The sequence below is a fragment of the Crinia signifera genome, chromosome 4 (genome assembly GCF_055691185.1).
Source record: "Crinia signifera chromosome 4, ASM5569118v1, whole genome shotgun sequence".
Taxonomy (NCBI): domain Eukaryota; kingdom Metazoa; phylum Chordata; class Amphibia; order Anura; family Myobatrachidae; genus Crinia; species Crinia signifera.
The window spans coordinates 280,278,926-280,306,334 of NC_139220.1; the positions used below are offsets into that span (position 1 = coordinate 280,278,926).

At 45.7% G+C, this 27,409-nt stretch overlaps 1 protein-coding gene across 1 annotated transcript; it reads left to right on the forward strand.

Moving 5' to 3' along the window:
- Nucleotides 1-1,296: 1,296 nt before the first annotated feature.
- LOC146075477 (CD5 antigen-like) lies at nt 1,297-23,842 on the forward strand. Its single transcript, XM_083184762.1, has 8 exons — nt 1,297-1,440; nt 6,341-6,462; nt 12,520-12,664; nt 12,861-12,971; nt 13,100-13,233; nt 16,840-17,015; nt 20,879-21,138; nt 21,277-23,842. Exons 1-8 carry the CDS (start codon nt 1,389-1,391, stop codon nt 21,525-21,527), a joined length of 1,251 nt encoding a protein of 416 aa, XP_083040888.1. The 5' UTR covers nt 1,297-1,388; the 3' UTR covers nt 21,528-23,842.
- Nucleotides 23,843-27,409: the final 3,567 nt, after the last annotated feature.

The window sequence follows — 27,409 nt, forward strand, 5'->3', positions numbered from 1 at the left end:
GTTATATCTAGTCATTCACTTCAGTCACCCCTGCAGTGGAGCTTACACTCTATGCTCCCTATTACACAGACACACAAACACAATAGGGTTCATTTTTGTATCACTAATCTCACACAAATGCAGGTAGAACATACAAACTCCACACTGGTTTGCTATGATGAGAAATTGTACTCATGACCTAAGAGCTGTGAGCCTCTAGTGCCGCCCACTGCGCCAACAAATTAATTTACCAGATACAGGGCCAGATGTACTAAGCTTGAAAAGTGATAAAATGGAAGGTAATAAGCCGCCAGCCAATCAGCTCCTAAATATCACAGGCTGTATTTGAAAAATGACAGGTAGGAGATGATTGGTTGGTGGTTTATCATTCTCCATTTATCACTTTTCAAGGCATAGTACATCTCGCCCAAAATATTTACAACATTTTTAAGGTTGGTGTCACCAATGAAAAATATTGTGTCATTATAAACGGTCACTGCCAATCTCTTACTGTGACCTGTGGCCAGTGTTGGCATTAGCATCCAGCAGTATCTACAGCTTATTTTAATATCAAGAAGTATGATACCCCTTTCTCATCGCACCTAATTACCAGGCTCATGCCGGTTTCTTGCCGGTCCGGTAATTGGTGCGATGTGAAAGGGGTTACCGGTTACAGCAACCTGGTAGCAACACGCCAATACGAACCGGTTAAAAAGAAGGGTTACTACCAGTTTGTTGCCGTGTTGCTGTGCGGTGTGAACGTGTTAATCGGGTCGAGCGAACTGTTTCCCGTTCACAATATTGAGGAGGCAGTGCTTGGAGCAGTGCCAGCTCTAGCGCTCCCTCCTCCTCTGCCGCGTCCCTGGATGACGTCAGCGAAACGGTAAGTATTTCCAAAATGGGTGCAGTGTGCATGGTGTGTATGCCCTATAAGGCACTGCAGACAGGCTGGTCTTGTGTGAAAGGCTCTGCAGATACTGCAGGTAGACTACTGTCTAAAAGGCTTTGCAGTTAGACTACTGCTGTGTGAAAGGCTCTGCAGACAGACTACTCCTGTGTATAAAGCTCTGCAGACAGACTACCCCTGTGTGCAAAGCTCTGCATGCATTGCAGACTAATCCTGCGTGAAAGGCTCTGCAGTTAGACTATTCCTGTGTATAAAGCTCTGCAGTTAGACTACTCCTGTGTGTAAAGCTCTGCAGACTACTCCTGTGTGTAAAGCAGCTCTGCAGGCAAACCACTCCTGTTCTTTGAGGAACAACAGGTACTAGTAGAGTAGTACTGTCTGCCTGCTTTAGACACTCCTAAATCACTGCTCCTCCTCTCTCACACGTATGTTCCTTTCCTAAATTCTCCTCCTCCTGTACCCAGAAGTCCTGCCCTCCTCCCCACTCACCCCCGTCCCTGGTATGGAGCTGGCACTGCCCCTTTCCTGTTGCTTGCTGTGGGTATTCCGTTTTGGTGAGTTTAATCCAAGTTTCTTTCTGTTCCCCCCCATCCGTCTGCCCGCCGCCACCGCTTCCCCCGGTACTTCCTGCCTTCCCTGCCCCATACTCTGATTCATCTCTCTAACAATGTCGGTAGCTCTTCCCTTTCCCCGGGCTAGAGTGCCAGCTCTTCGGGACAGGAGTGCTGCGTTAACTTCCTATGGAGCGGCCGGTACTGGGCGGTCATCCGTGCCCGGGGCTCAGGCTGCAGTCATCCCGGAGTGTGCAATCACTTTTCCTATAACCAGCGGTGCATAATAGTGTGTGGGAGTCACCATGTCTGACTATTGTTGTGTGCTATGCATGTAACACCCGTGTGCTATAGGTGCAGCCCTGCAGTGCTTCTGTGTGCTATATAGGTGCAGCCCTGCATTGCATTTGTCCTATGGATGTGTAGTGTGCACAAGGGATTTATGTCTAAAATAATAACCACTGGGGCAGTTATCTCCAATGTTCTCCCTGTCAAACGGTCTGCAGCTGATATGTCCACAACAGAATGTTGACAGTTATGAGGCCAGCACGGTTAAAATGTTGACATCCTCAAAATGCTTAATAGTTTATAACATGTCGACATTGGTATTAGGTTTTTAGGAGTTAGAGGTTAGGGATACCTCACAAATGCACTGTCGACATACCATGTTGACTTCATCAGCGGAAAATCATGATTGTGTCTAGTTCAATCTATAAAATGATTGGTGGCTTCTCTACCTGTCCTCCTTTAGAAGGTTTGATATCTCCCTTATAGATAAAGTTCAAAGATGTCACGAGTATTGTACACTATGGGCCTGATATCGATGGTCGCGACACAAGATGGTAGCAGCGATCTTAAGATGTGCGCATAAATTAGCCGTTAAATCTTTTGTTCGTCCTGGACAAAAGATTTCAGGCAAGCGCACGTTTTCATCAAAGTCCTATGTTCCTTCCTATTGATATTTTGCTAAATCTTCTGATCTTTCATGCAGCATGTAAGATCATAATATTTAGAAAAAGATCTGCACGAGTGCTCAACAGAGATCAACCGATTTGTGGTAAAAATCATCCGTTCTAGTGTGTGGGGACCTTTATTACTCAGATTAGCTGTTGGAGCCGATGATGCAGCCCCTACACACACAGCACACTGACAAGTAGGGGGCAATTGTATATAAAACAGGCTCGATCAGTTGTAGTTTTGTGAAAATGCAAAAGCTGCCTAATTTAAGCCTATTGGCTTTTTTTTTTTTACATTCTTCCCTGAGAGTGTTCTTAATGGATCTCTCCCCAGTGTCCCCTGAGACATGGGCATCACCTGGGTTAATAATTTTTGGTACTCTTTACTAAGCATGGCGCCCACGATTTTGATCGTGGGCATCGCAGGTAAAAAAAATCGCGGGCATTGAATGCACTAAAAATCGGGTGCGACGCGACCGACGCGATGCCCGCGATTTCCCATAGGGAACAATGTTAAATGTCTCAATTGACCCGATTTTACTGTTCAATGCCTCAATTGACCCGATTTTTCCATAGGAAACAATGTTAAATGGCCCACAGAGGCCAAATAGCCACCCTGAAGTGTGAAATGGCCCCCACAATTGTTAACGCCACCCCACGATCAACGTCAACCCGAAGCGTGGCGAGCGCAGCGGTACGCGTCCTACGACCTTTTCATACCCCCACTATCCACGTCGGCGTGGAGTTGAGAATAGAATAGTGTGGCGAGCGCAGCGAGCCACCGAGCCCGAAGCGTGGCGAGGGGACGTGGATACCTTCACAGGTAAAAGCGTCCCTTCGCGGGCTTCACAGGTATCCGCGTCCCCTCGCGGGGCTCGGTGGCTCACTGCGCTCGCCACACTATTCTATTCTCAACTCCACGCCGACGTGGATAGTGAGGGTATGAAAAGGTCGTAGGACGCGTACCGCCTGCGCTCGCCACGCTTCGGGTTCACGTAGATCGTGGGGTGGCGTTAACAATTGTGGGGGCCATTTCACACTTCAGGGTGCCTATTTGGCCTCTGTGGGCCATTTAACATTGTTTCCTATGGAAAAATCGGGTCAATTGAGGCATTGAACAGGAAAATCGGGTCAATTGAGACATTTAACATTGTTCCCTATGGGAAATCACGGGCGTCGGTCGCGTCGCACCCGATTTTTTTAGTGCATTCAATGCCCGCGATGGGCGCCATGCTAAGTAAAGAGTACCTAATTTTTTTTTTTTTTATACTAGTGTTCCCTGATAATGATGATGACATTATATGAATCAGGTCCACCTGTCTACAGAGATGCATAAAACGGGATGCGGTCATCTATTAGAATGAACTTAGGTCTACAGTCATTAGGTCGACCCCACTAGGTCGACTGGCAGGAAGGTCGACCTGACTTAAGGTCGACATGGGCCAAGGTCGACATGACTTAAGGTTGAATTTGCATAAAGGTCGACATGAGGAAGGTCGACTGGTCATAAGGTCGACATGGGTTTTTCACTGTTTTTTGAGCCGACATGTGCCGACAGGCGGTATTTCATGCCCTACCATCCACTAGGGCGTGGTGGGAGAATAAAATAGTGTGCCGAGCGCAGCGAGGCACCGTGCCCGAAGCATTGCGAGCGATGCGAGGGTCCGATTCTCATTGCCAACTGTGTCCATGTCGACTGTGTCGACATTCGGATAAAAAACTGTGAAAAACCCATGTCGACCTTATGACCAGTCGACCTTCCTCATGTCGACCTTTATGCAAATTCGACCTTAAGTCATGTCGACCTTGGCCCATGTCGACCTTAAGTCAGGTCGACCTTCCTGCCAGTCGACCTAGTGGGGTCGACCTAATGACTGTAGACCTAAATGCAGTCTGACGAATGATCCCATTCCCATACAACATTGTGGGCCAGATGCACTAAGCTTCAAAAGTGATAAAATGGAGAGAGAAAACAACCAACCAATCAGCTCTTAGCTGCCAATTTTCAAACACAGTCTGTGACATGTCAGGTAGGAGCTGATTGGCTGGTTGTTTATCACTCTCAGTTGTATCACTTTTGAGGCTTAGTGCATCTGGCCCAGAGTGAGGCTAATATATGCATATAAGCGGGAAATATATTTAAATTTTCTAAAGAGTGAATGGTAAGTGGAATGGTGAAGAAGTTAATCAGCTTTAAAAAAAAAAAAAAGTAAAAAGCTTGGTACTTGTGTATTTTGGCGGCGCCCCCGATGTCCGTCGTACGACGAACAGATCGCATCGCATCGCATGCCATGCACCCGATGCCATGCGATGCGACGCGATTTTGACCCCCTATACGACCAAAAATCGTATAAGCACCCTAAAGGGTGCTTTTGAGCACCCAAATGGGTGCTTACAATGTTAAATGCACCCCCACGCCACCCCCCACTATAAACGTGAACCCGAAGCGTGGCGAGCGCAGCGAGCCCGCGAGGGGCGGCGGTACGCGTCCTACGACCTTTTCATACCCCCACTATCCAGGTCGGCGTGGAGTTGAGAATAGAATAGTGTGGCGAGCGCAGCGAGCCACCGAGCCCGAAGCGTGGCGAGCGGACGCGGATACCTTCACAGTTATACGCGTCCCCTCGCGGGCTTCACAGGTGTCCGTGGCGACGCGGACACCTGTGAAGCCCGCGAGGGGACGCGTTTACCTGTGAAGGTATCCGCGTGCCCTCGCGGGGCTCGCTGCGCTCGCCACGCTTCGGGCTCGGTGGCTCGCTGCGCTCGCACCCCATTAGGGTGCTTATACAATGTTTAATCGCATCGCATCGCATCAATTGGCATCGTATGCCATGTACAATGGCATACAATTTCAAAATTGTATGCCATCGTGCACTATCGTACGATATCGCGTCGCATCGCATACCATCGTATGTGTTATGGTATGCGATGCGATGGGCGCCGCCAAAATACACAAGTACCAAAAGCTTAGTTTCTCTCATGCCCAATTTTGGATTACTGTGGGTATATTCGCTTGTGATACCCTCCGCAACCAGTTGTATAAGGCCACAGTGTTTTCAGAGCTGAAAACGCCACAGTGCGTATAAAACTGATTCTCAACTCTCTGGGGTTCTTCCATTGGTCTCCCCTCCATCTTTCAACTGGGGAGGGGACTGCTGGGAGGCACAAGGGCTGCTCGGAGATGTAGTTCTCCCGTTGGCTGGCTCCGTGCTGCTGGTGGTGGTGGTGGGGTCACGCACACTGGGTTCACACATATACACACACATTCATGCACAATCACCTCGCACTCACCACTGCTTTACTGGGGCCATTATTCTGGTTCACACGCAAAGGCGAATTCCTTCTCAAATGGCAGGGGGGGGGGGGCAGATGGAACATGTGCGGAGAGATTTAGAATAGGGTGAGTTATTTTGTTTCTGTGCAGGGAAAATACTGACTGCTTTATTTTTACACTGCAATATAGATCTCACGTTGAAGTAAAACCCCACCCAAATCTAATTCTCTCTGCACATGTTACATCTGCCCCACCTGCAGTGCACATGGCTTTGTCCATTTGAGAAGGAATTTGCCTTTTACGAGTGAGCCAGAATAAGGGCCAGGATCCTGATGTTGCATGCAGAAAACCTTGCATCGTGAATAATTACTGGCTAATTAAGCTAATTGGACATTTCCAATTGCTTCAATAATACCTGGGGAGGCTGGTGTCACAAGGGTGCCAGAGCAAGTTCTGATGATATTTCCTAAAATTAACAATTTTCGGAAAAATCAAACTTGATCTGGGGGTGCGAGAAATCGCTGCCTCATTTTCTGTCGCCTGATTGAATATCTAAACCCCATGGCTTTGATACATTTCCAAACTTTGATACATCTCACCCTAATATTGGTTCGAGCCGTAATGTGGACTTTAAAGTTCAAGTGACTATTCTTTCTTTCTTCCTCCCGGTTAGGGCTGAGTGCTGCCTCTGATCTCCACAGCACATTAGAGACATTCCAGAATGAGTCAGTGGTGCATGGCAGGGGAGCGTGTGAAGGCGTCGTCCTCCTGCTCAGCAATCACACCGCCAACCTGGTATAGTAACTATTCTAACATGTCTTTTCTCTCTGACCCTTTACTTTCCCATTCATTTCCTTTGTCATTGGAATGTTCTATCCATAGATGTATATCAGGGTTGCCGACCCTCCCGGAATTACCGGGAGTCTCCCGAAAATCGGGTCCCCCCCCCCCGGCCCCCCGGAAGGGTGGACAACCCTCCCGGATTCAGGGGGGACCCCCGCTGCGCCCACGATTGCGGCATTTAAATGCCGCAATCCGTGGGTCTCAGAGGAGGGGGCGGAGCTAAAATGGCAAAATCGCGTCATTTTAGTCCCGCCCCCTCCACGGAGATCCGTGAATGCAACTGTTTACCACAATGGGGGTGGGGCTTAGTGATGTTGCGCTCAAGCCCCGCCCCCCCGAGCAGCTGCTGAAACTCTCCTCTCCGGGCTTCTCCCGGAGAGGAGAATATTAAAGTCGGCAACCCTGATGTATATATCTATGAAAAACGTATAAATTCAGGGTTATTGTCAGCCACTTTGGCACACTATGATTTATCACTACAGATATGGCACTCAAATGGGCCGATTTATCAGTCACTGTTTTTTCCCCACCGCTAAATTCTGTTTGTTATTACCTCTTATTGCAGTAATTATTTTAAATTATATTTGTTTGGGATGTATTAAAATTGTCTTTCTAGGACTTTGATTTGGGGAAAAGTAAAACGATAGCTAATGCTGTTACTTTACCTCTGGGTTCAGGCTGGCTGGGCTTCTGTACATGCGTGTGCTACTGTTTGCACATGGGCAGGCATGCCTTAGAGATCTGCACTTGTACTCTCTGAAGGTGTGGTATAGAATTCCGACAGTCATTAGCCCGACGTCCGGATACCGACTGCCTGGACTCAGACAGCATGGTGAGCGCAACAAAACCCCTTGCGGGCTCGCTGCGCTTGCCATGCTGTGGGCACAGTGGCCTGACATCTATACAATATTCTGCTTGCCCCTTTGAAACCCAATGCTGTCCAATATTAATGTGTTTTGCCATCTGTTAGGCCACTGAGAGCCGTATCATTGAGTGATCACCAAGCTGCACTGATCCAGGCCCCGGAATGTAGAACATGTAGTCTAGTGTGATTACAGTATGGGCCTCTTGTTCTACCATACAGGATCAAATCATGTGCAGGTTTTAATTATGTATAAAAATAAATGTGCCCAGCCCAGGAGCAGCTCTTGTGCCTTCTGAGATCCTCCTGCCCGGCACTAGATTTACAGTTATTGTGCCAAGATTAATGAGTAGCTACTAGGATTTATATATATTTATATTAAATGAAACGCGTCTTATTTCATTTTATAGCCTGGGGTCTCAGCGACCTTACTCTGAGGCCATCTCTGCTCTCATTTCTTCATGTTTAAGTTCTATGAACCTGCACATTGTTGCAGATTGGGACTTGTTCTGTGCATATATAGGATAATGCAAACAATAAAAAAGTACTTTTTCTCCTTTCGTTCAAACTGTATATAGGATAAGTATAGGGGGCCTGATTCAGAGATGGGTGCAATTCCCATCATGGTTTGCGTTTATTTTTTGTGCTGGCTGTGCAAAAAGAAGCAAATGTTGCAGCCGCCTGGTTGTGTACGGAGACGCCCACAATGGTCTTCTCAGTTGTGCGTCTTGTGTATGAAGACACAACATCGGCCACACATCGAAGCTCTGACAACAGCCTCCACTTTCTCAGAATGGCCGTCTTTACTCAGACGCCGAACCCAGTAAATCTGAGGTGGATGTGTGAATATGTATACATTGTCTGTTAGTTGTGTGGCCCGCTTCACCCCAATTTTAAGGTGATGTGGGTCCAATAATCAGCAGCATGTGCTGTCCTGTTCATCTCCTTTCTCCCCACAGCACACTTCCCTTGTCTTCCTCTCCCAGCAGCCCTTGTGCCATAGTGCTTTGCATAAATACCTGTATGTAGTGCTGTTGTGATAAACCCATTGCCTATTCACCACAGCATGCTGTGGTGAATAGGTAACGACACCTGCAGCTGTTTAGATTGATAGCTGCAGGTGTCAGTACGGTGAGGACTACTGACCATTCTGACGCTGCCACGCATATTGGGGTGCTGTGTTAAAGATAGCAGCGCAGATAATTCTTTACCCTCCGGCACTGTAATACATGGTGGAATGCGGTATCCGTGCACTGATACCACTTCCCCCTTCCTCTGTGTCTTAGGGGCTGGTTCAGACCCGACCGCCAGTCTTTGTCCGTACACAGAATTGCAATAACTGTGAATCTGCAGATGCTCAAGGATCTGTTCTGTGCATGCGCACCCGCAATTCCCCTCTGCTGCTGTCTGAATTACAGCCAGCGGTGTTGAGGGGTTGTGGAGGGGGGCGGCACCTGTTTTCTGGTAGGGGATATGCAATGGTCTGCGTGTGAAATTTACACAGTTGGCCATGTGGTTGCGATGTTGGATCCCTGCATGTCTCTACTTTGGATGGAACTGAAATAGTGCCGATGCATGCAGAATTTTATCTGAATCAAGCCCTTTATCCTGTCCATTCCTAGCATAACTCTGATATATGCACAGTACTAAAGGCCCCCATACACTTCTGTTATTTGGACCTGTGTTTGACATCCCATCCAACCCTATGTTCGGACCCTAGAGATTGAACCACCTACACATAGGATTAATTGGATCGGACCGATTCCGTAGGTGTGTGCTAGCGGTGAAGCACTGCTGGCAGACACCTATGTGCAGGACAGGGGCATTTGCTGAGGTCCGGGCAGTGAGGCAGGCATCGGGCGGCAGAGGTCCAGATGGCGGGGTGGGCAGCAGCGGTGCGGAGGGCAGCCAGTGAGCGGCATGGTGGGCAGCAGAATTTAAAGAAAAAAACAGTCTTTTGATGTTTTTTTCTTCATTTTAATTCTCCTGCCCCCCCCGGCTGCTGCTGCAGCTCTATGGGAATCTTTACATGCGGTAAATTGCATGTGATTTATCGCATATAAAAATGGCACATCAAGAGCCAAATCGTAAGTGCTGGGGGAGTGCAAGCGTACTATGGTGTTCAAATCAGAAAGGGCCAAATGTATCAAGCTTCAAAAAGTGATAAAGTAGGGAGTGATAAACAGTTAGCCAATCAGCTCCTAACTTACAGGCTGGGTTTAAAAAATGACAGGTAGAGCTGATGACTGGTGGTTTATCTCTCTCCACTTTATTTTTTTTTTAATGCGGCATGGGTTACCTTTTCCCAAATCTGTCACTCTCTGACTTGAACACCCTATTACATTTGTCCCTACATGCCTCAATAACAAGTATCCTCTGCCTGCGGCAGGTGCAGAGGTAGAACCTGGAACCCTGCGCACTGTCTGTTAATTATTACCAGGTCCCTTGTTTGTTTATTTTGCTATGATCTATTATTAGTCCTTCCCCAACGTCAGATTTAATAATAGCTGGATTTAGGGCACAGGCCTGTGTTTATAACTTTTACATTTTTCTTGGTGAATATGATAAACAAGTAAATTAAAGGTGTCTTAAGTGCTAAAAGGAGAAGCATTCCTTGTGAGATATTAAATATTTCCTTCGCGTCTCTCTAATCTAGGAATATAAACTGTTCCTGTTCTGCCAGTGTATGCAGTAAGCCCAGGACTAACCCTGCAGGAGGTCTTATTGTAGCCTCAACATTTTATTTTCATCATGACTAATTTCATTTGTCAGTTTACTCTTCCTAATACTCCCTGGTCCCTATTTTTCACTTTCCATTCAACCTCCACGAAGGTGGTGTATGTGATCGTTGCCAATAGGCTGCAGCTTCACAAATAAGATACACAACTTTTATCAGTTCCTTTTATAGTTTACGCTTTACAGAGCTTCAGTCATCCACAACAGTCCTGTACAATCTGTTTTCTCTATCACGCAAAGTATAGGAAGGTCAGGAGCATGGAGAGGAAGCCTACATAAACAAAGGGAGAACACACAAACCCCACACATATATGTACCTTATGTAAGCAATAAACTCTTGTCCGCAGGGCTGTGAGGCAGTAATGCTAACCACTATGCCAACTGTGTTTCTGTTTCAATCTCCTGGACCATTTGATTTGGACTGTAGATTCCCATGTCCAGAAGCCCATCTGTTTATTCGCTGCACATACTCCGCTGCCCAAAGGGTTCTGGGAGATCCCCAGTGTTCTTTGTGCAGATCTTCTAATCCCAAGAGTGGGAGCCATTCTGTTCTGACCCCCTCCTCTAATAGAGGCGCAGGCTCCTCACCAAATGGTCCTATGGCTGCTCATGGTGCAGAAGCCACAGTGCTGTATTCCAGGCTGTGGTTTAGGCATCTCACAGAGGGTCACCCATTGGAGGTGTCACTCATTGGGCGGGATTCTCTAATAATCCCAGCCGCACATCGCCGGCACTCGCATTGTTAATAACCGCATATGCAGTAACATATGCGATTATTAACGCAAAGGCGATGGTTGGCGATGTGCTGCGGGTCCCCCCTCCCTCCCTGAACCCTCAACCGGCTGTGAACGGGCTCCTCTTCCTCCTCCCTGCACCCAGAAGCGGTGCATGCAGGAGGAGATCACTGGTCCAGGCAGCACAGCAGGAGGCTGCCCGGACACAGGTGAGGGGAATGCGGCACGGATCGGCAGGGGGCACGCGGGGCGACAGGGGATGCGAAGGGAAATTCCATGGGGTTACGCCATATAGAACTGGCGTAACTCCCCGCAGTGAAGCCCCGGCGGTGGGGCTTTGCTGCGTATGAAAATGCGGTTAAAACCCAGAAAATAGGGTTTTTGCTGCATTTTGTGTTTGGTGAATCGCGCCCAGTGTGGTCATGTCTATTAGAATGTATATTTGAATTCACACAGAGCTAAAGAGATAGTAGGAAACTTCTATTATACTGTCACATACAAGTATATCTAATGGGGCAAATAAAGAAAAAGTATAAAATAACGGATAAAAAAAAAGATGTAGGTGAGGAGTTTTATTATATTGAATGTCAATTGAATTACATTGGGGAACATTATAACGGATGTTATTTCTCACTAATTTCACATATATGCACGCACACACACGCACTCTCGGTGTAATTGGTTTTTCCACCCTGCATCTCACGATTAACAATTTTCCCCGCACACCTCAATTTCCTCCAGATCTTATCACTACACAGCGGCTGAACTGCTAGCTATTTTTGGTGTCTATTAAGGCTATTTATAGCTGGGAGCATAAAGGGTCATAAAAGTTAAAATAAACCCACAACTGGATCACAGAGTAAGTAGAAGGACCTTGGAGTCATGGTTTCAGATAAAGGGGGAGATGCATCAAATATTGGAAAGACATAAAGTACCAACCAATCAGCTTTGTCATTTGTCATTTTGCAGGCTGGGGGGGGGTTCAGTTCCCTTTTTTCCCTTTATAATTATGATTACACAGTTCAGTAAGAATAGGGCACTCTCCAACCAGCAGTGAATTATTTTCCTTTTTATTGCTTCATATCAAAAGCATACGCAAGCCGACGTTTCGGACCCCATTGGGCCCTTAATCATGGCATCTGGATCCTACAAAATGTGCAACTGTAATTATTATTACAAGTATTACTGATAGGCAGTGTTATCTGATAGGCTTCTATCTCCGCTCTGTGAAGGATAATAGTGTTCTTTATACCGTACACCTCTTGTTACTGTGATCACACCATGTTAGGAACTTCTTCTGAGTCGCATGCACAGTGGCTGTAGCTGGCGTGTATTTAAATGGAAAATGTTTTTACTTTTCTTTCATTTAATATTTTAATTTCCTGTGTATTTTAGTGGCTGCAGCTTTATATAACCTGGAATTACTTGATGATAGAACATACAGGGGCAGATTTACCAAAGAGTTATGTTCTTGTTATCTTGTTTGTTATGATGATAAATGGTGCTCCAGCCACCAATCAGCTTTGCGTACACATGAACGTTTAAAGATGATTGGCTGGAGCACCATTTAACATTCGTAACGGAAGAGAACTAGAATATAACTCATTGGTAAGTCTGCCCCAGAACCTGCATAGGTATATGACAGAAGTGAGTTGATGGTTGTGTGTTTGTGTGCAGGTGTGTGATAATCAGTGGAGCACAGATTCCCCACTTGCACACGTGGTGTGCAGGGAATCAGGCTGTGGGGCACCAAACATCACATGGACACTGAAGTCTTCTCCACAGAGCTCACTCGGAGCCATCCAGGGCGTGCAGTGCACAGGTTTGTCTGATATACAAGTTTTCATTTATACTGCATTTATGTGACATCGAACTGTCCTTATTCCTTACCTATAATGTGCATTTAATCCTGTGTTTCCTGGCACTAATCAGTGTGCTGTTACAGAGAGTCCCTAAATGCTGTGTATGTATGTAACAGAACCTGATACGTGCTCAGCAGCCTCTTTCGTCCCTTTCAGGAAACGAGTCCAGTGTGAGTGAGTGTGAGAGCCCAGGCCGGGCCGTGCAGGCCTGTGCTCCTGACAGTATTGCTGTTGTTGCTTGTAATCAGAACGTCACAGACACTGCAGGTAACCACCAAGATTCATTGTCCGTGCTGGCTCTCACTGGCTCAGTAGTGCACAGTAGTGTATACAGGGAAATGGGCTGCTAATGTTGGGAATTGATTGTCTCTTATCTGCTTATTTGGACCCCACAGATAACAGCTCATGGAGACTGTCGATGGGCCGCTCGTCTTGCGATGGGCACATAGAGGTGTTAGTGGGGGGGAGCTGGAGTCCTTTGTGTTTCGCCGGCATCCAAGATAGTGACGCACCACTCCTCTGCCAACAGGTAAGAAAGAGGATTAGCTCTTTTAGCCAAAAGTCTTAGTAGCGTGTTAATTTTTGTAGTACGAACAGTTTTTTTTGGTTTTCTACATATTTTTTTTTTTTTTTTATTGTTGTCTTCTTTATTTTATGTGCATTGGTTTTGTGTATGAAACTTATTTATAATAAAGTTTTTATGTTTAATGTTTGGTTCCCAAACAGTGCAAGCAGGAAGTTATTAAACTGGAAAAAGCTGATATAAAGAGAGATTAGTCTGTGCTGAAAATAAAAGGATATTTGGGATTTATTTACTAAACAGCTGGTGGTTTGCAATGGTTGTGGTCACAGGATTTAAAGGGCCATTATTATTATTATTAATATTAGTGTTCATTCTAGCACCCGCTATCTTTGAAAACCCATGCAGTTCCTCTTCCCTGCCTGGGGTGTCACTGTCTGCTGTAGTGCTTGTAGCACAGTGTGGTCTTTATAGCAGCACTGATATGCAAACCAGACCTGTTCTAGAAATACCACAGTAGACAGAGACACCACAGGCAGGGAACATGAACTGCATGGGTTTTCAAAGATGGCGGGTGCTAGAATGAACACTAAATAGGATATAAAAACTGTGAAGTGTTTTGCATATAATATTATAACCCTTTTAAATCCCATGTGCAGAACCACAAAAAAATGACCATACCGCTTAGACTTATATCTGACATCTGTAATAAGACCACGGCCCAGATCACTGATATTCGCTCAAGTGAATCTCCTACATCTGATGCATCCTTTTTTTCCCCCATTGGTTCTTCACATGGAAATTGGCCCTTGCAGCCATTTTCCCAGTGATATTCATATGTAAAGCAGAGAGCGCCCCAGGAACAAGGTGCTGACGCCATGTTCTTGAAGACCTGTGCATGTGAAGTAGACTCTTCTGCGCTGCCAGAGAGGAGAGGCTGTATTTTCACATAAAAGTCCACAGGTTTGGGTGCAGCCCAGGTTAATACTAAGGGCAGTATTCAATGAGAAAAATTCTCCGTGTTTTATGGCGAGTTTGTGCTTTTCTCGCCTTGGATGGAGACTTTTGCTCTCCAAAAGCGAGCAACCCTATTCAATGTGAAATATTCGCCGTCTTTTTAAGTAATTTTCGCCGTCTCTCTCCGTGTAGAAATTCTCCATCTTTTGATGGAGAGCTGGAATGTGAACTTTTAATCTAAAAGGGTTTTTTTTTTAATTTTGGTGTCAAAAAATCAGGTTTTTTTTTTCTGTGAAGGGGCATGTTATTTTTATTCATGTGCTTATAGCACATGAATATATATTTAATTAAAAAAAAAAAAATTTAATTTTTTTTTTTTTTTTTTACACAGTGCAGCCAGCAGGGGGCCGGAGCGCTCGAGCCGCTCATTAGATATTCATATATTCACTGCACCCGAACGTAACTATGCACGAACGGTGCAGTGAATACTGGGTCCCCCGCTGGCTATAGGGGGGTGCAGCCTGGGTCCTGGAGAGCCCCCCTCCCCTCCACAGTCCTCTGGAGCAGCCAGGGAGACTTTAATCTCTCTGGCTGCTTCCGGCTCCCTGAAAGCTCCCTGCTCCCTGCAGGGGTTAAGACTCGCCGCGAGTGGCGGCGAGTCTTAACCACATTGAATAGAGGGAGCAGGAGTGGCAGCGAGCCCTCCGGAACACGGAGAGTGCATGGAGAGCGAAATAAAACGCTCTCCATGCACGGAGAACTTTTTCATTGAATACTGCCCTAATTACTAAGTAATTGGGCAGCCCAATGCTGTAGGATGTTGACCCAGTATGATAGTGTGCCTTTCCCTGATCACATGGATAATTGTCTGATATGCATTGCACATATGTTTAATCTCGTGTCAATAATATGTAGGAAGCGAGCGTACCTAAGTTATTATTGGTCAGGTGTGATCTCAGCACTTTAGTGTTCAATAGGAAAGCATTGTAAGATAATATACACCCTGCTGTAAATTATAAAATATATTATAGATAACTTTAGCAAACCAAGGGGCAGATGTATCATAGCAGCGCTTATCGCGCCGCTATGATAGTTCCTGCTTCGCCTCAATAGCGAGGCGAAGCAGGAAGGGACATCGACAAGATAGTTACATAGTTACATAGTAGGTAAGGCTGAAAAAAGACTTGCGTCCATCTAGTTCAACCTGGTATAGATATCCATTGCTGATTTGGTAGGTTCTGGTATTTTACAGACAAATTATATTTCTTATTTGTACCCATGGATGTTTTTCTCCAGTAAATGTTTGTCCAACTTTGCCTTGAACGCATTTAATGAGCCAGCCGTTACCACCTCTCTGGGAAGAGAGTTCCAGAGTTTGACTGTTCTGACCGTAAAGAAATTCTTTCTACTAGCTGAATGAAATCTTTTTTCTTCTAATCTATACTCATGCCCTCGCGTCCTAGATTCCTTTCTAGTAGAAAATAGGGTGTGTGACAGTTCCTTATATTGGCCCTTGATATACTTGTACATGTTGAGCATGTCCCCCCTTAAACGTCTCTTTTCTAATGTAAATAGTCCCAAATTGCTTAATCTCTCCCCGTAGCTTAAATTCTCCATTCCCCTATGTATTAACATCTTGTCTGCCGAAGCGGGGGAGCGTTAACTCCCCCCTCCGGCGATGTCCCTTTCTGGAGATAGCGCATCAGTTAATACTGATGCGCTATCTCCTGTCCCCCAGCCGGCCGCACTGGGCATGCGCGGGATCTCGCTGTTCACGCGAGATCCCCAGCGCAGCCCACAGCTGACAGCAGGGACAGCGCTGTCCCTGCTGTTTAGATGGGCTTCGCCAGCCTGATGCTGGCGAAGCCAAAGCAGGCTTCGTGCGGAACGGTCAGCGATGCTGACCGTTCATACATTCGGCCTGCTATCATTTTGATAGCAGCGCCGATATGGACAGGGGCGCATAGCGCCCCTGTCCTTTACCGCATCTCACCTGCTTCATACATGGGGGAGAAGCGGTATCAGTGCACATAACGTGCGCTAATACCCCTTCTCCCCCATACCGACCGTTCATACATCTGCCCCAAAGACCCATATATCGGCCTATGGCCGTGGATCCCAACCTTTTTTTGAGACACGGCACCTTAGAGAATCCAATTTTTTTTATGGCACCCCTAGACCAAACGTTTCTTATTGAGAAATTAATTTAAAAAATGTAATTAAGTAAACTGGGCTTATATGTCATCCATAGACTCTGTTATGGGGTGAGGGACAGGATTTGCTTCTGTGTGTCTACATATTTAATGATTGGAAGCCACAAGCACTGGTTTTGCCTGTTACATTGACCATAAATAATGTGAGCTGGTCTTTGACTTTCAACCGGAGGCAGCGCAGCAAGTTTCCCAAGGCACCCCAGGGTGCCTAGGCACACCGTTTGGGAACCACTGCCCTATGGCCTTTTGCATTTATATGGTTACAGAACGCATCAGTGATTTTGTAAATTCCTTATAACTATTAGACTTAGAAATTATATCTGAAATGCCAGGCACCTTAAGCAACATGAAATGTTTGTGAATAGTTTTGTGGCTAATTTGCAAAAAACCCCATTCTTTATAACTTGTTGTATTTTTAACCCTAATACTCCGTCCTGTACAACAGATGGGGTGTAAGCCTCAGAGAGCCATTTTCTCAGCAATTCAAAAGGGAAAGTTACCTTTGGAACCTGTGATGTTGCAGTGCCTGGAAAACAGGACATCTGTCTGGGACTGTGATCATCAAGTGGCTGATATATGTGTGTCTGGTCTGACTACTTACCTGCAATGTAACCGCTCCAGGTAAGGCACATTTCCTCCTTAGCACATTATGGAATTGCAATAAAACAGGAGTACAGAGAAAAACAATTGGAATATAAAAAAATATGTGTGGTGTGTGTGTGTGTGTGTGTGTATATGTGTGTGTATATATATATATATATATATATATATATACTAGCTGACCCGCCCGGCGTTGCCCGGGAAAACCTTGCAAAATTGCTGAAAAATGTCATCTTACAGTATGCTGTGACAAAGACCTAAGATTGTAATTTGTTATAGATTCCACCATAATGTTAGAATGTGTTTGCATTGATACTCAATGATGGCAATGAAATCAGGTGTGGTGTTGTTGTTTGAAACACAACGCTCCTGAGTTGAAAACTTGTGTATGTGTTGATGAATTCCATATCCACTCCTGAGATTTAGCACCTATGACATACCCTCCAACATCTGAGGGTCAGAAATCAGTACAAAATCAGAAAGGGACGTGACCACACCTCCATTTCTATACTTTCAATGGTACAGTTTCTAGGGTGTGTAATTACAGGCGCTGAGTGCGTGGGGTCCGGGGTGGGCATTACTTACTGCGCCATAATTAATTAAAAATTCACTGCTCCCTGCCACTGCCACTCTCCTCACCGAACCTGCCTGCAGCAGTCTCTGAGGTCTGGGGATCTGTAAAGCACATGCACCGAGCATCTCTACCAAACAGTGGGGCAGCCCCTGAGTGTGGGAGCAGGTCCGCGGGCCTGGCCACATGATGTCATGACGCGACGCACACTATCCGCACCACTGTAATGCACCACTGGGAATGGGTGCAATGGGCCAAATTCTTCCCTACACCCGCTGGGCCAATCCACTGATCCAGCCATCACAATCATCAATGGATGCATTGATAAGGTTTGGAGTTTAAGAAGTTGAAGAATAAGACTGAGAAAAAGAATTGCCATGTTACAAAGTGTACAATTTACTCAATAAATCGTGAAAAAAATGTAAGTGTACATAGAAGTACAATGAAGAAATGAAAGTAGGATTAAAAAATAAGTTCTGATTCAAACTGATAATTGTTTGGATTGGGTGGGTTGTGAAACAAATCTATAGGTGGGGGTATGGATATTGTGGGCATAATTGGTGTTTGTTACACCTACAGGGGGCCCTCAATTGATGGGATTTTCACTACAGTGTCACGGTCACAGTGTCACCATAGGGGGATTCCCAATTGGGGTCCAGGTGGTCTTTTAGGGACCCTTTACAATCCTGTAGGTCTCTTCTCCTTGAGCTTACAGTCTCCCTTAATGATAGTCAATCACTGAGGGAGACCGTAGGCTCCAGGAGAAGAGACCAATGGGATTGTAAAGGGGTCCCTAAAAGACCACCTAAACCCCAATTGGAAATCCCCCTACGGTAACACTGTAGTTAGAATTTCTCATCAACTGGGGACCCCCTGTAGGTGTACCAAACACCAATTATGCCCACAATATCCATACCCCCTCCACCTATAGATTTGTTTCGCAACCCACCGCCATCCAAACAATTATCAGTTTGAATCAGAATTTATTTTTTAATCCTACTTTCATTTCTTGATTGTACTGTGCTTCTATGTACACATATTTTTTTCACGATTTATTGAGTAAACTATAACTTGACAAATCTTCATCTCAGTCTTATTCTTCAACTTCTTACACTCATAACATTCAAACAAATGCATGCAGCGCTCATGCCCATCGACCAAACATTATCTATGAACCAAAAGAGTCTGGGAAACCCTTAAGGCAGAGCAGTGCCTGATATCCAACTGACTAACAGGGTGAGTGCAGTGTACCCACTTTGTATTGATCAATGGGTGCATTGGCCAGGACAAAGATTTCTCAGTGCAACTGGCCGGGGAGCGCAGTGACAGGCTGGAGGACTGGAGAGACGGATATGGGGAACAAAGTAGAAACGGTACATTAGGTACAGTTTTTATTTGCCGGTACAGACGGTTAAATAAATGGCAAATAATTTTTTATGTGTTCTGTGTGTTGTACTGTTTTTGTGTGTGTGTTGTAGTGTATGTGGTTGTGTGTGTTGTATTGTATGTATCTGTCCAATGAGTAAGTGTGTGAGGTGTGCTACGTATATACAGTATGTGTGTGTTGTGTCTTTGTGTATCTGTGCAATGTTTAAGTGTGTGTTTTGTGTGCGTCGTACTGTTTTTTGGGTGTGTGTGGTGAATGTGGGTGTGTGTTGTGCTGTTAGAGGTATGTTATGTGTGTGTTGTGTGTGTGTGTTGTGTGTATCTGCCCTATGTGTAAGTGCGTAAGGTGTGCTATGTATAAATCTGTGTGTGTGCTGTGTGTATCTGTGCAATGTTTAAGTGTGTGTTTTGTGTATTGTACTGTTTTTGGGTGTGTGTTGTAGTGAATGTGGGTGTGTGTTGTACTGTGAGTATTGTGTGTATCTGCCGAATGTGTAAGTTTGTGAGGTGCGCTACGTATATATGTGTGTGTAGTGTGCTTTGCGTATCCTGGCAATGTTTAAGTGTGTGTGTTCTGTGTGTTTGTTGTACTGTTTTTGGGTGTGTGTTGTAGTGTGTATGGATTTGTATTGTACTGCATGTGGTGTGTTGTGTGTGTGTGTGTGTGTATCTGTCCAATGTGTAAGTGTGTGAGGTGCTCTACGTATAAATGTGTGTGTTGTGTGCTATGTGTGCGTATGTGGTGTACTGTGTGTGTGTGTGTTGTGTGTTCTATGTATATCCTCAATTATTTCCTAATTGTTTAAAGCCTTCACCATAATGTTAGAATGTGTCATTCATACTCAATGACAGCAATGAAATCAGGTGTGGAGTTGTTTCTTCGCAAACGGTTTCCCAGATCGTCGATCTTTTCCTCAGAACACCAATGAAGGAAAATTACAACTTGGTGTTTTTTAAATTTCTAAGTGAAATTTCCCAAAAACGGCTTCGAGGTGCACACCACTGGGTCCAGAGGTATCTTGTTGCTGAATTTGGTGTCTCTGAGTGCCACTGTGTGTCCGCAATGCGACGGACACGCACACACGCACACAGACTCTTCAACTTATTATATAGATATATATATATATATTGACAGACCATGACCCCAATTGCGCCACAGATAAGCAGCTACTCTATAGGTCCCCCCTGTTAGCGGGAGACGAGGAGAGGTATGGATAAGAAGAGTTTGTGGAGAGGGCTAAAGTAATCCACCACCTGATAGGTTTTTAACCAGTTTTTCAAGTATGACGAAATGTATACAATTTATAAACAAATGTTTTATTAAAAATCTTCATTTAAAATTCCATGATTGTCTTTATTCATTTCTTTCAAGATAATGCAACAACCCAACGCGTTTTGTCTTTAAAAAGACTTCATCAGGTGTATTTATTACACAATAACAAAGAAATGATCTGAACAATGTGGTTAATACCACTCTTTTCAGAGGTTTTACAATAATGGGTTAAAATTTTAAATTTATTTATATTATAACTGGCTGGTCCGATTCTGAATTACATGCAGAGCGGCCAGGCAACATTCTCCGGCTAGTAGGCAAGCAGACAGTATTCTGAATAGTGGATGGGTGGAGCTATCCACCAGTTAGAGTGCTGATTGGTGGAGAGCTCTACCCATGAAATGTTGATGTGTGTCAATGTCAACAATCCAGTTTTGACATATGCCCATCCTTCACCCCAAATCCTACCCCCCCCCCCCCCCAGTGGTAATCTTGACAATTTCAGTAGGTCGCGTTTGATGAATTGACATTTTGTCCATCCTGTGATGTGTTTTAGCGAATGGTAGGGTGATGTGCTTCATGTGGTCCATGTTAAAGGCTGGTCAGGTGGTGTCTGACATGTTGTTTTCATTGTTGTCTCCACACATCTCTCAGAATGGAGGAATCGTGGCTTGTGTGGCTCACAATATGTGCTGCTGCCCTGATGATCGTGGTCTTCTGTTGGGTTCGTGTAGTGAAGTCCTGCAAGGGTTGTAGTCAGTGTCTGCACAAGAATGTAATCTCCCTTTTCTGCAAAAAACCCCACTACCAACGTAAGACACGGAGGAATATTCACCATGGGGAGGTCCCCAATCTTATTGTCCAAGAAAGCCACAGTCCCCCGTCAACCCCAGCAATACTCCAAGACACAAGTGGTAAGCTTCACCGAAACCTTACTGGTAATTGTTTTCTGCTGGATTTGTACTGAAGTAGTACCCGTCTAAATTTATAAAAGATCTCTTATTATGTATTTGGGTTTATTTTTAATGCAATTTTCCATCTTTTGTTGACAGAAGTGAATGCTTTGCTGGCTCCTCACGGGTTCCGCCTGCATAACACCATCACCCCTCCTCCCAGCTACATGCATGCACTGCGAGTGCTGTCCCGCCCACTGGAGAACACACAGACTCCGCCCCCGAGCTACCTTGAAGCTCTTAAGATTCTTTCACGCCCGGTATTGGTTCATGTTAATGCAACGGAGTACAATGATGAGAAAGAGGATCTGGGAGTTCTCACTCACAAAGAGAAGGAAGAGGATTCCTAATATCGCTCAGGAGAACTGAATTTTATTCTATGCAGAAACTATATTTATAAATATGAACTGGCTCTTTCAGTGACATATTATCACCAAATACCTCAGACCCTTGATCGTATCTTGTATGTCTTCTGCCCATAATTTTAATATAATTTAAAGTATACTATAAGTTGGCTGTTTAAAATCCTAATAGCATTCAAAAATGTATATGTAAAAGTTCCAGACTCCTCTGAATTGAAGTTATATGCGATTAGAGGAAGATGTTTTTCCTCTGCACACCAGACATAGTGCCAGTAAGCCCTAATGAAGGTCACTGCAGAGATGTTTTCAGCCCATGCTAGCTGATGTCAAACCAAGCTGGTTATGAGTATGCCATGCACACATTATATAAATATATATATATATATATATATATATATATATCCCATTATTTGAAAACTTTTACTTATGCATCTTTGAAAATATTTTTATTATAGGATTATATATCCGCCTATATAGACAATCTAACCACAAGTAATTTATTGGACATGTGTTTTTGCTTCTTGTAGGTTTTGTCTGCACAATGTAAGAACTGTCTGACTTAGATCTGCACCATTTTTGATTGGGATACGGTCATTTGGTCTACAGCATGATGGTCGACAGTCATTAGGTCGACATGAAAAATGTCGACATGTGTCTAGGTCGGCATGGGAAAAAGTCGACATGGTTCTAGGTCGAAAGGTCATTAGTTCGACAGGTCGTTTGTTCGACAATGTATAGGTCGACAGTCAAAAGGTCGACATGGGGTTTTCCACTGTTTTTTGAGCCGACATGTGCCGACAGGCGGTGTTTCATGCCCTACCATCCACTAGGGTGTGGTGGGAGAATAAAATAGAGTGCAGCGCAGCGAGGCACCGTGCCCGACGCATTGCAAGCGCAGCGAGGGGATGTGGTGCACTTGAAACTGTGTCCATGTCGACGGTGTTGACATCCAGGTAAAAAATCCGTGAAAAACCCCATGTCGACCTTTTGACTGTTGACATAGACATTGTCGAACTAATGACCTGTCGAACTAATGATCTTTCGACCTAGAACCATGTCGACCTTTTCCCATGTTGACCTATGCCAATGTCGACACGTCGACCTAATGGTGTCGACCATCATGCTGTAGACCGAATGATCCCAACCCTTTCGATTGATGTCAGCCATGTTTCTCACCATTGGACGCTGCCCTTTCTCCCAGTGACATCATACCTGCTGTAAACTAGGTCACACTCTACATGATATAGCAGTACACCTGAATGAGCAGGATTAAGGGGGTCATTCAGGTGCGGTCAGAGTTGCTATGGCTACTGCTTCCTTGAAAGCAGCAGTGATAGCGTAGTAGGCATCTATTACTAGAAGACCTCTCATGCTGCTAGTAATAGATGCCTACCTGTATCCTAGGAGTGAGCCGACCTGTATCCTAGGAAGTATCTGATGAAAGCACCCAACATCGGATGACTTGTGGCACCCATGGTGCCGGTCAAGCTGCCCGTCGCAGAGCCTGTCCTAAGAGTGATCCATGGCTTCTTCCCAACCCCTAAACATACTACGCCGCATGAGCCGTTCATGCACGCATAGAACAGGGCCTGCGCACAGTACCACAAATCGGTACTATTCATTGATGGGTGCAGGTGCAACCACGCCTGAATGACCGCCGTATGTGACCCGACACATTCTTATCTCTTTACATCTCTTATAAAGATGTTACATCTCTTATAAAGATGTAAAAGGTTTATAATAGCCATATGCTTATTCTTTTATCACTTTAGAGAGAGAAAGAGATAAAGGACCATTAAGCTCCAAACTGCCATGTTACAGGCTGTGTTTACAAAATGCCAATTAGGAGCTGGCTCTGTGGTACTTTATCTCTCCAAAGCTAAGTACATAGAGAACTACATATTCTATTAAATCAATACAAGGATAGGGTAATGTATATTTCCTTCTTATTGTTGCTTTATAACATAATGCCTACAACTTTTATAATGTTCCCATTGTCTCGTTGTAATGTGTTATGTTTCCTCCTTGGCATTGTGGCAGCATAAGAGAGGCATGATGATTGGACGTCTTTCTCTTTGAGTGACGGAGATAATGTAATGCCTAATTAATAACACTATATAAATAGCACACATCAGATAATTGATTACATTATACAAACATGCACTTGACTGATCAAAGCCAGCATCTGAATGGTTGCAATTAATGACCGTTCATCCGCACTATGTGATTAATGAAGTCTTCGTTTCATTTGTTTCTTTTATATTGTACAGTATATAAAACATATTTCTAGATTATACTTTTAAGTGCGGTGTCCTCAGTTTCTGCGCATATCTACATACATTTATTGCTGCAAACTTCTAACCATCGCAGCGCACGAAGGACATTTCTTAATGTTCTAAGAAGTTCTCCAATGCTTAGTGCACCTAGATTGCTCTGCACATTTACTACCAATCCGATGCAGCTATCCTCAACTCGCAACTAATAGTGTGTACACACTGTAAGACCCCTACAGGAGACTATATCTGAGACTTTAACACAACCATTTCAGTGGCACTTTGAGGGTATACGTCAACATCACACCCCTAGTATATTTTTTCTGTGTGTGTTGGCCCCAGTCTGTAACTGTATGACCACTTCCCAGGAGTAAACGCTCATCCTATTCCACTTTATTCCTCCAGGATCTGACCGTGACAGGCATTATCCTGGTAGACAATTAAGTACTCAATACGATCTAGCTCAGTGGTTCTCAAACTCTGTCCTCAGGACCACACACCGTTCACATTTTACAGGTCACCCGGCAGGTACACCGGTTCACTAGTTGCTTACTGACGCATTTAAAAGATCTAGAACCTGTGATCTAGCTTGTCTACCTACAGGGGCGGATTGGCCCACCGGGAAACCGGGCCATTTCCCAGTGGGCCAGCCCAAAACTCATTAAAAGGGTCCGGCCGCACTCCCCCCTGGGCTGGCCGGGCCGCGGGCAGCAGCCGCAACACTTTGCCCATATCAAAAATGGCCGCGGGAGGGCTGCTGCGCATGCCTCTGCCCGGCAGCTGAAGAGCAGCAGCAGGTGAGCCGCGCCCCCCCCCCGGGCATTCCCGCCGCCGCCAGCACCCCCTCCTCCCCGGGCATATAGCCACCCCCAACCTGCATCGGGGCATGCCGCCACCCCTCCCAGTGCATACCGCCTCCGTCCCCCAGCCCCCTGGCGCATATCCCTGCCACATTGGACCTTATACTCCAGTGTTAATTATGTCAGATATCCTTCCCACTGCATACAGTATAATGTACCAGATTGACAAAGGCAATGCACTATAGAAAATACACAATCTATCTGATATACGTCATTTGGTCGACCACATGAAAGTCGACAAGTGAAAAACCCATGTCGACTTTTTGATTGTCGACCTTCATCATGTTGACCTAATGTTTGTGTCGACCTAAAGACCATGTCGACCTAACCTCATGTCGACTTTGGAGGGTGTCGACCTAATGACTGTCGACATTCATTTAGTCAACCTAATGAGCCACACCCATCTATTTACAGTATTTAAACATTAAGGCAGGGGTTCCCAAACTTTTTTGAATCACGGCACCCTAGTCTATCAGAATTTTTTCGTGGCACCCCTAGGCCCAAAAACAATTAATTAGATTGGGTTTATATGCGATTCTAAGGGTCAGTTATGTGGTAAAGGGCAGGATTTGCTTCTGTTTGTACACATTTTATGATGGTCAGGCACCAGCACTGGTTTTGCCCATAAATAATTAACCATAAATAAATTGAATTGGTCCTGGACCACCAACCTGGGGCACCCCTGCAAGTGTCCCGAGGCACCCCAGGGAGCCACGGCACACGGGCCCTTATTCTGATTGACGCGGACTTTACCGCATTCTTACGGATCGCGTCTTTTCGCCGTCTGCGCATGCGTGGAGAACGCAACGCGCATGTGCCACGCCTAGACTCCGTACCAGTTCGGCAAAATCCCGTCCAAAACTGTTGGCCGCAATCAGTCGGGAAATATGGGCGTATTATGGGCGTCATGCGGAATGGCACATGGGCGTAGTTTCAAAGTGGGCAAAACGGGGCGGAAACATGGGCGGACACGGGGGAGTACACTTATGTTGGGGGGCGTACATTCGGAAACCACTCCGAATGCACGCGATCAAAAAGGGCAGAAATGTGCGGTGTCCACAAGTGTACTATTGCTTTGCGTACACCACTCGTTCATGCGGTAGGCGAACGTACGCCTAATGACTACAACCATTAACACCTGAACCCAATAGAATCTACTCCTTTACTCATTACTCACTAATAGGACGCTTGTCAGTGCTTTAATTGAAACCATTGCTGCTTCAAGGAACCCGTACTAAACACCCACATATGCTGTACTTGTCAGACACTTTCAAACTGCTAACAATGGACATGACAGAATATTAATACTAGCAATACCCATGTGTATTTGACATGTACTCATGAAACCACACATTTTGGGTAAAGTAAACACATTTATTTATATTCATGTCACAGTCAATGGCAGTGTGATGCAATGACCATAAAATAATACATACAAACAATAAACAACATGGCAGGAATGCCGCAAAATAAATAATAATACAAAACAAATATAATTGCACACAGATGGACTCCAGCACCTCCTATGTGCCACTGCACATGCAGCCAGTGGGAAATGATGAGGCTGCTGGCCCTTCTACAGCAGGGCAAGCTGCACCTGACCATTCAACAGCAGGGCACCCTACACCTGGCCCTTCTGCAGCAGGCCAACCTGCAGCTGGCTCATATGCACCATCAGCAGAATCATTTGGAACACAACCGGGGACTTCACAAGATAGTACCATGGCCATCACTTCAAGTACAGCTGACAGTAATGCCAGGCAAAAGAGGGCAACAGGGGAACCACAAAGGACATATGAAGCAAGGCCTCAGCTGGTTCCCCTCAGCACGTGATTGGACACAAGAAGCTGACACACACAGCACAATGGAAGATTTGGGAACACATAACGGCAGAGATTAATGCAGCCACAAGTTCATTTCCGACCACGTTTGGCCTTGGTAGGCTCCTTGGCCTGTGCAGCAGCTCTTCGGGGACGGCCAGATGCTGGGGCAGGTGGAGCAGATGATGTGGAGGGGTTGGCTGGTCTACCCCTCCTGCCAGCAGGGAGTGTTGCCGCTGGTAATGCACCAGAAACGGATGCCATTAGGACCCTGTTGCTGGTAACCAGCTCCACCATAAGCTCATTATGGTGGAGGAGGAGATCATTTTGGCGGGTGGCTTGCTCGGCCAGCACCTGAGCACTTGCAGCCATGGCCTGCATGCTCGCAGCCATGGACTGCTGGGTGCTGACCAAGCTCGCCAGGATCATCTCGGTCCTACGCACCCGTTCTGATGCCAAGTCTCCCTGCTGGTTGATGTCCCCAAGCACCTCGGCCAAGGCGGCCAAATCGGCTTGGCCCGATGCCTGCTGCTGCACAGGCCTACCTCTGGGGCCAGGTGGCACGGACTCCTCCACCTCCTGAACAGAGTCGTCACCAAGCGGTGGGGTGTCTGTGGGCAAAGATAAACACAATTAGGAGACATTCTACGATAATTACTTGCCCAAGTTTATGGCATGACCAATATTTACCTTCCAGAAAAGACGCAAACACTTCAGCTGGGGCCTCGCTATCCATAGTGCTCACCCCCCGGATCTCCTCAACTGATATGCAGCTCTCGGCCATCACCTCCAGGGGGGTGAGCTCTAGCCCTGATGGCATGGGGCCGGCCCCAGATGTCTGGCTGTGGTCCCACCGCTTGGTCAGCTTCCTCTTCAGGTTGGTTTTGAAGTCCTGCCACCTGCAATGTAAGTTGACA

Excerpts from the sequence above, each read along its gene's own strand:
- LOC146075477 (XM_083184762.1), top strand. The coding sequence starts at position 1,389 with ATGGAGCTGGCACTGCCCCTTTCCTGTTGCTTGCTGTGGGTATTCCGT. Across the intron at positions 12,972-13,099 it reads GAACGTCACAGACACTGCAG|ATAACAGCTCATGGAGACTG; the intron begins GTAACCACCAAG and ends TGGACCCCACAG. Across the intron at positions 13,234-16,839 it reads CACCACTCCTCTGCCAACAG|ATGGGGTGTAAGCCTCAGAG; the intron begins GTAAGAAAGAGG and ends CCTGTACAACAG.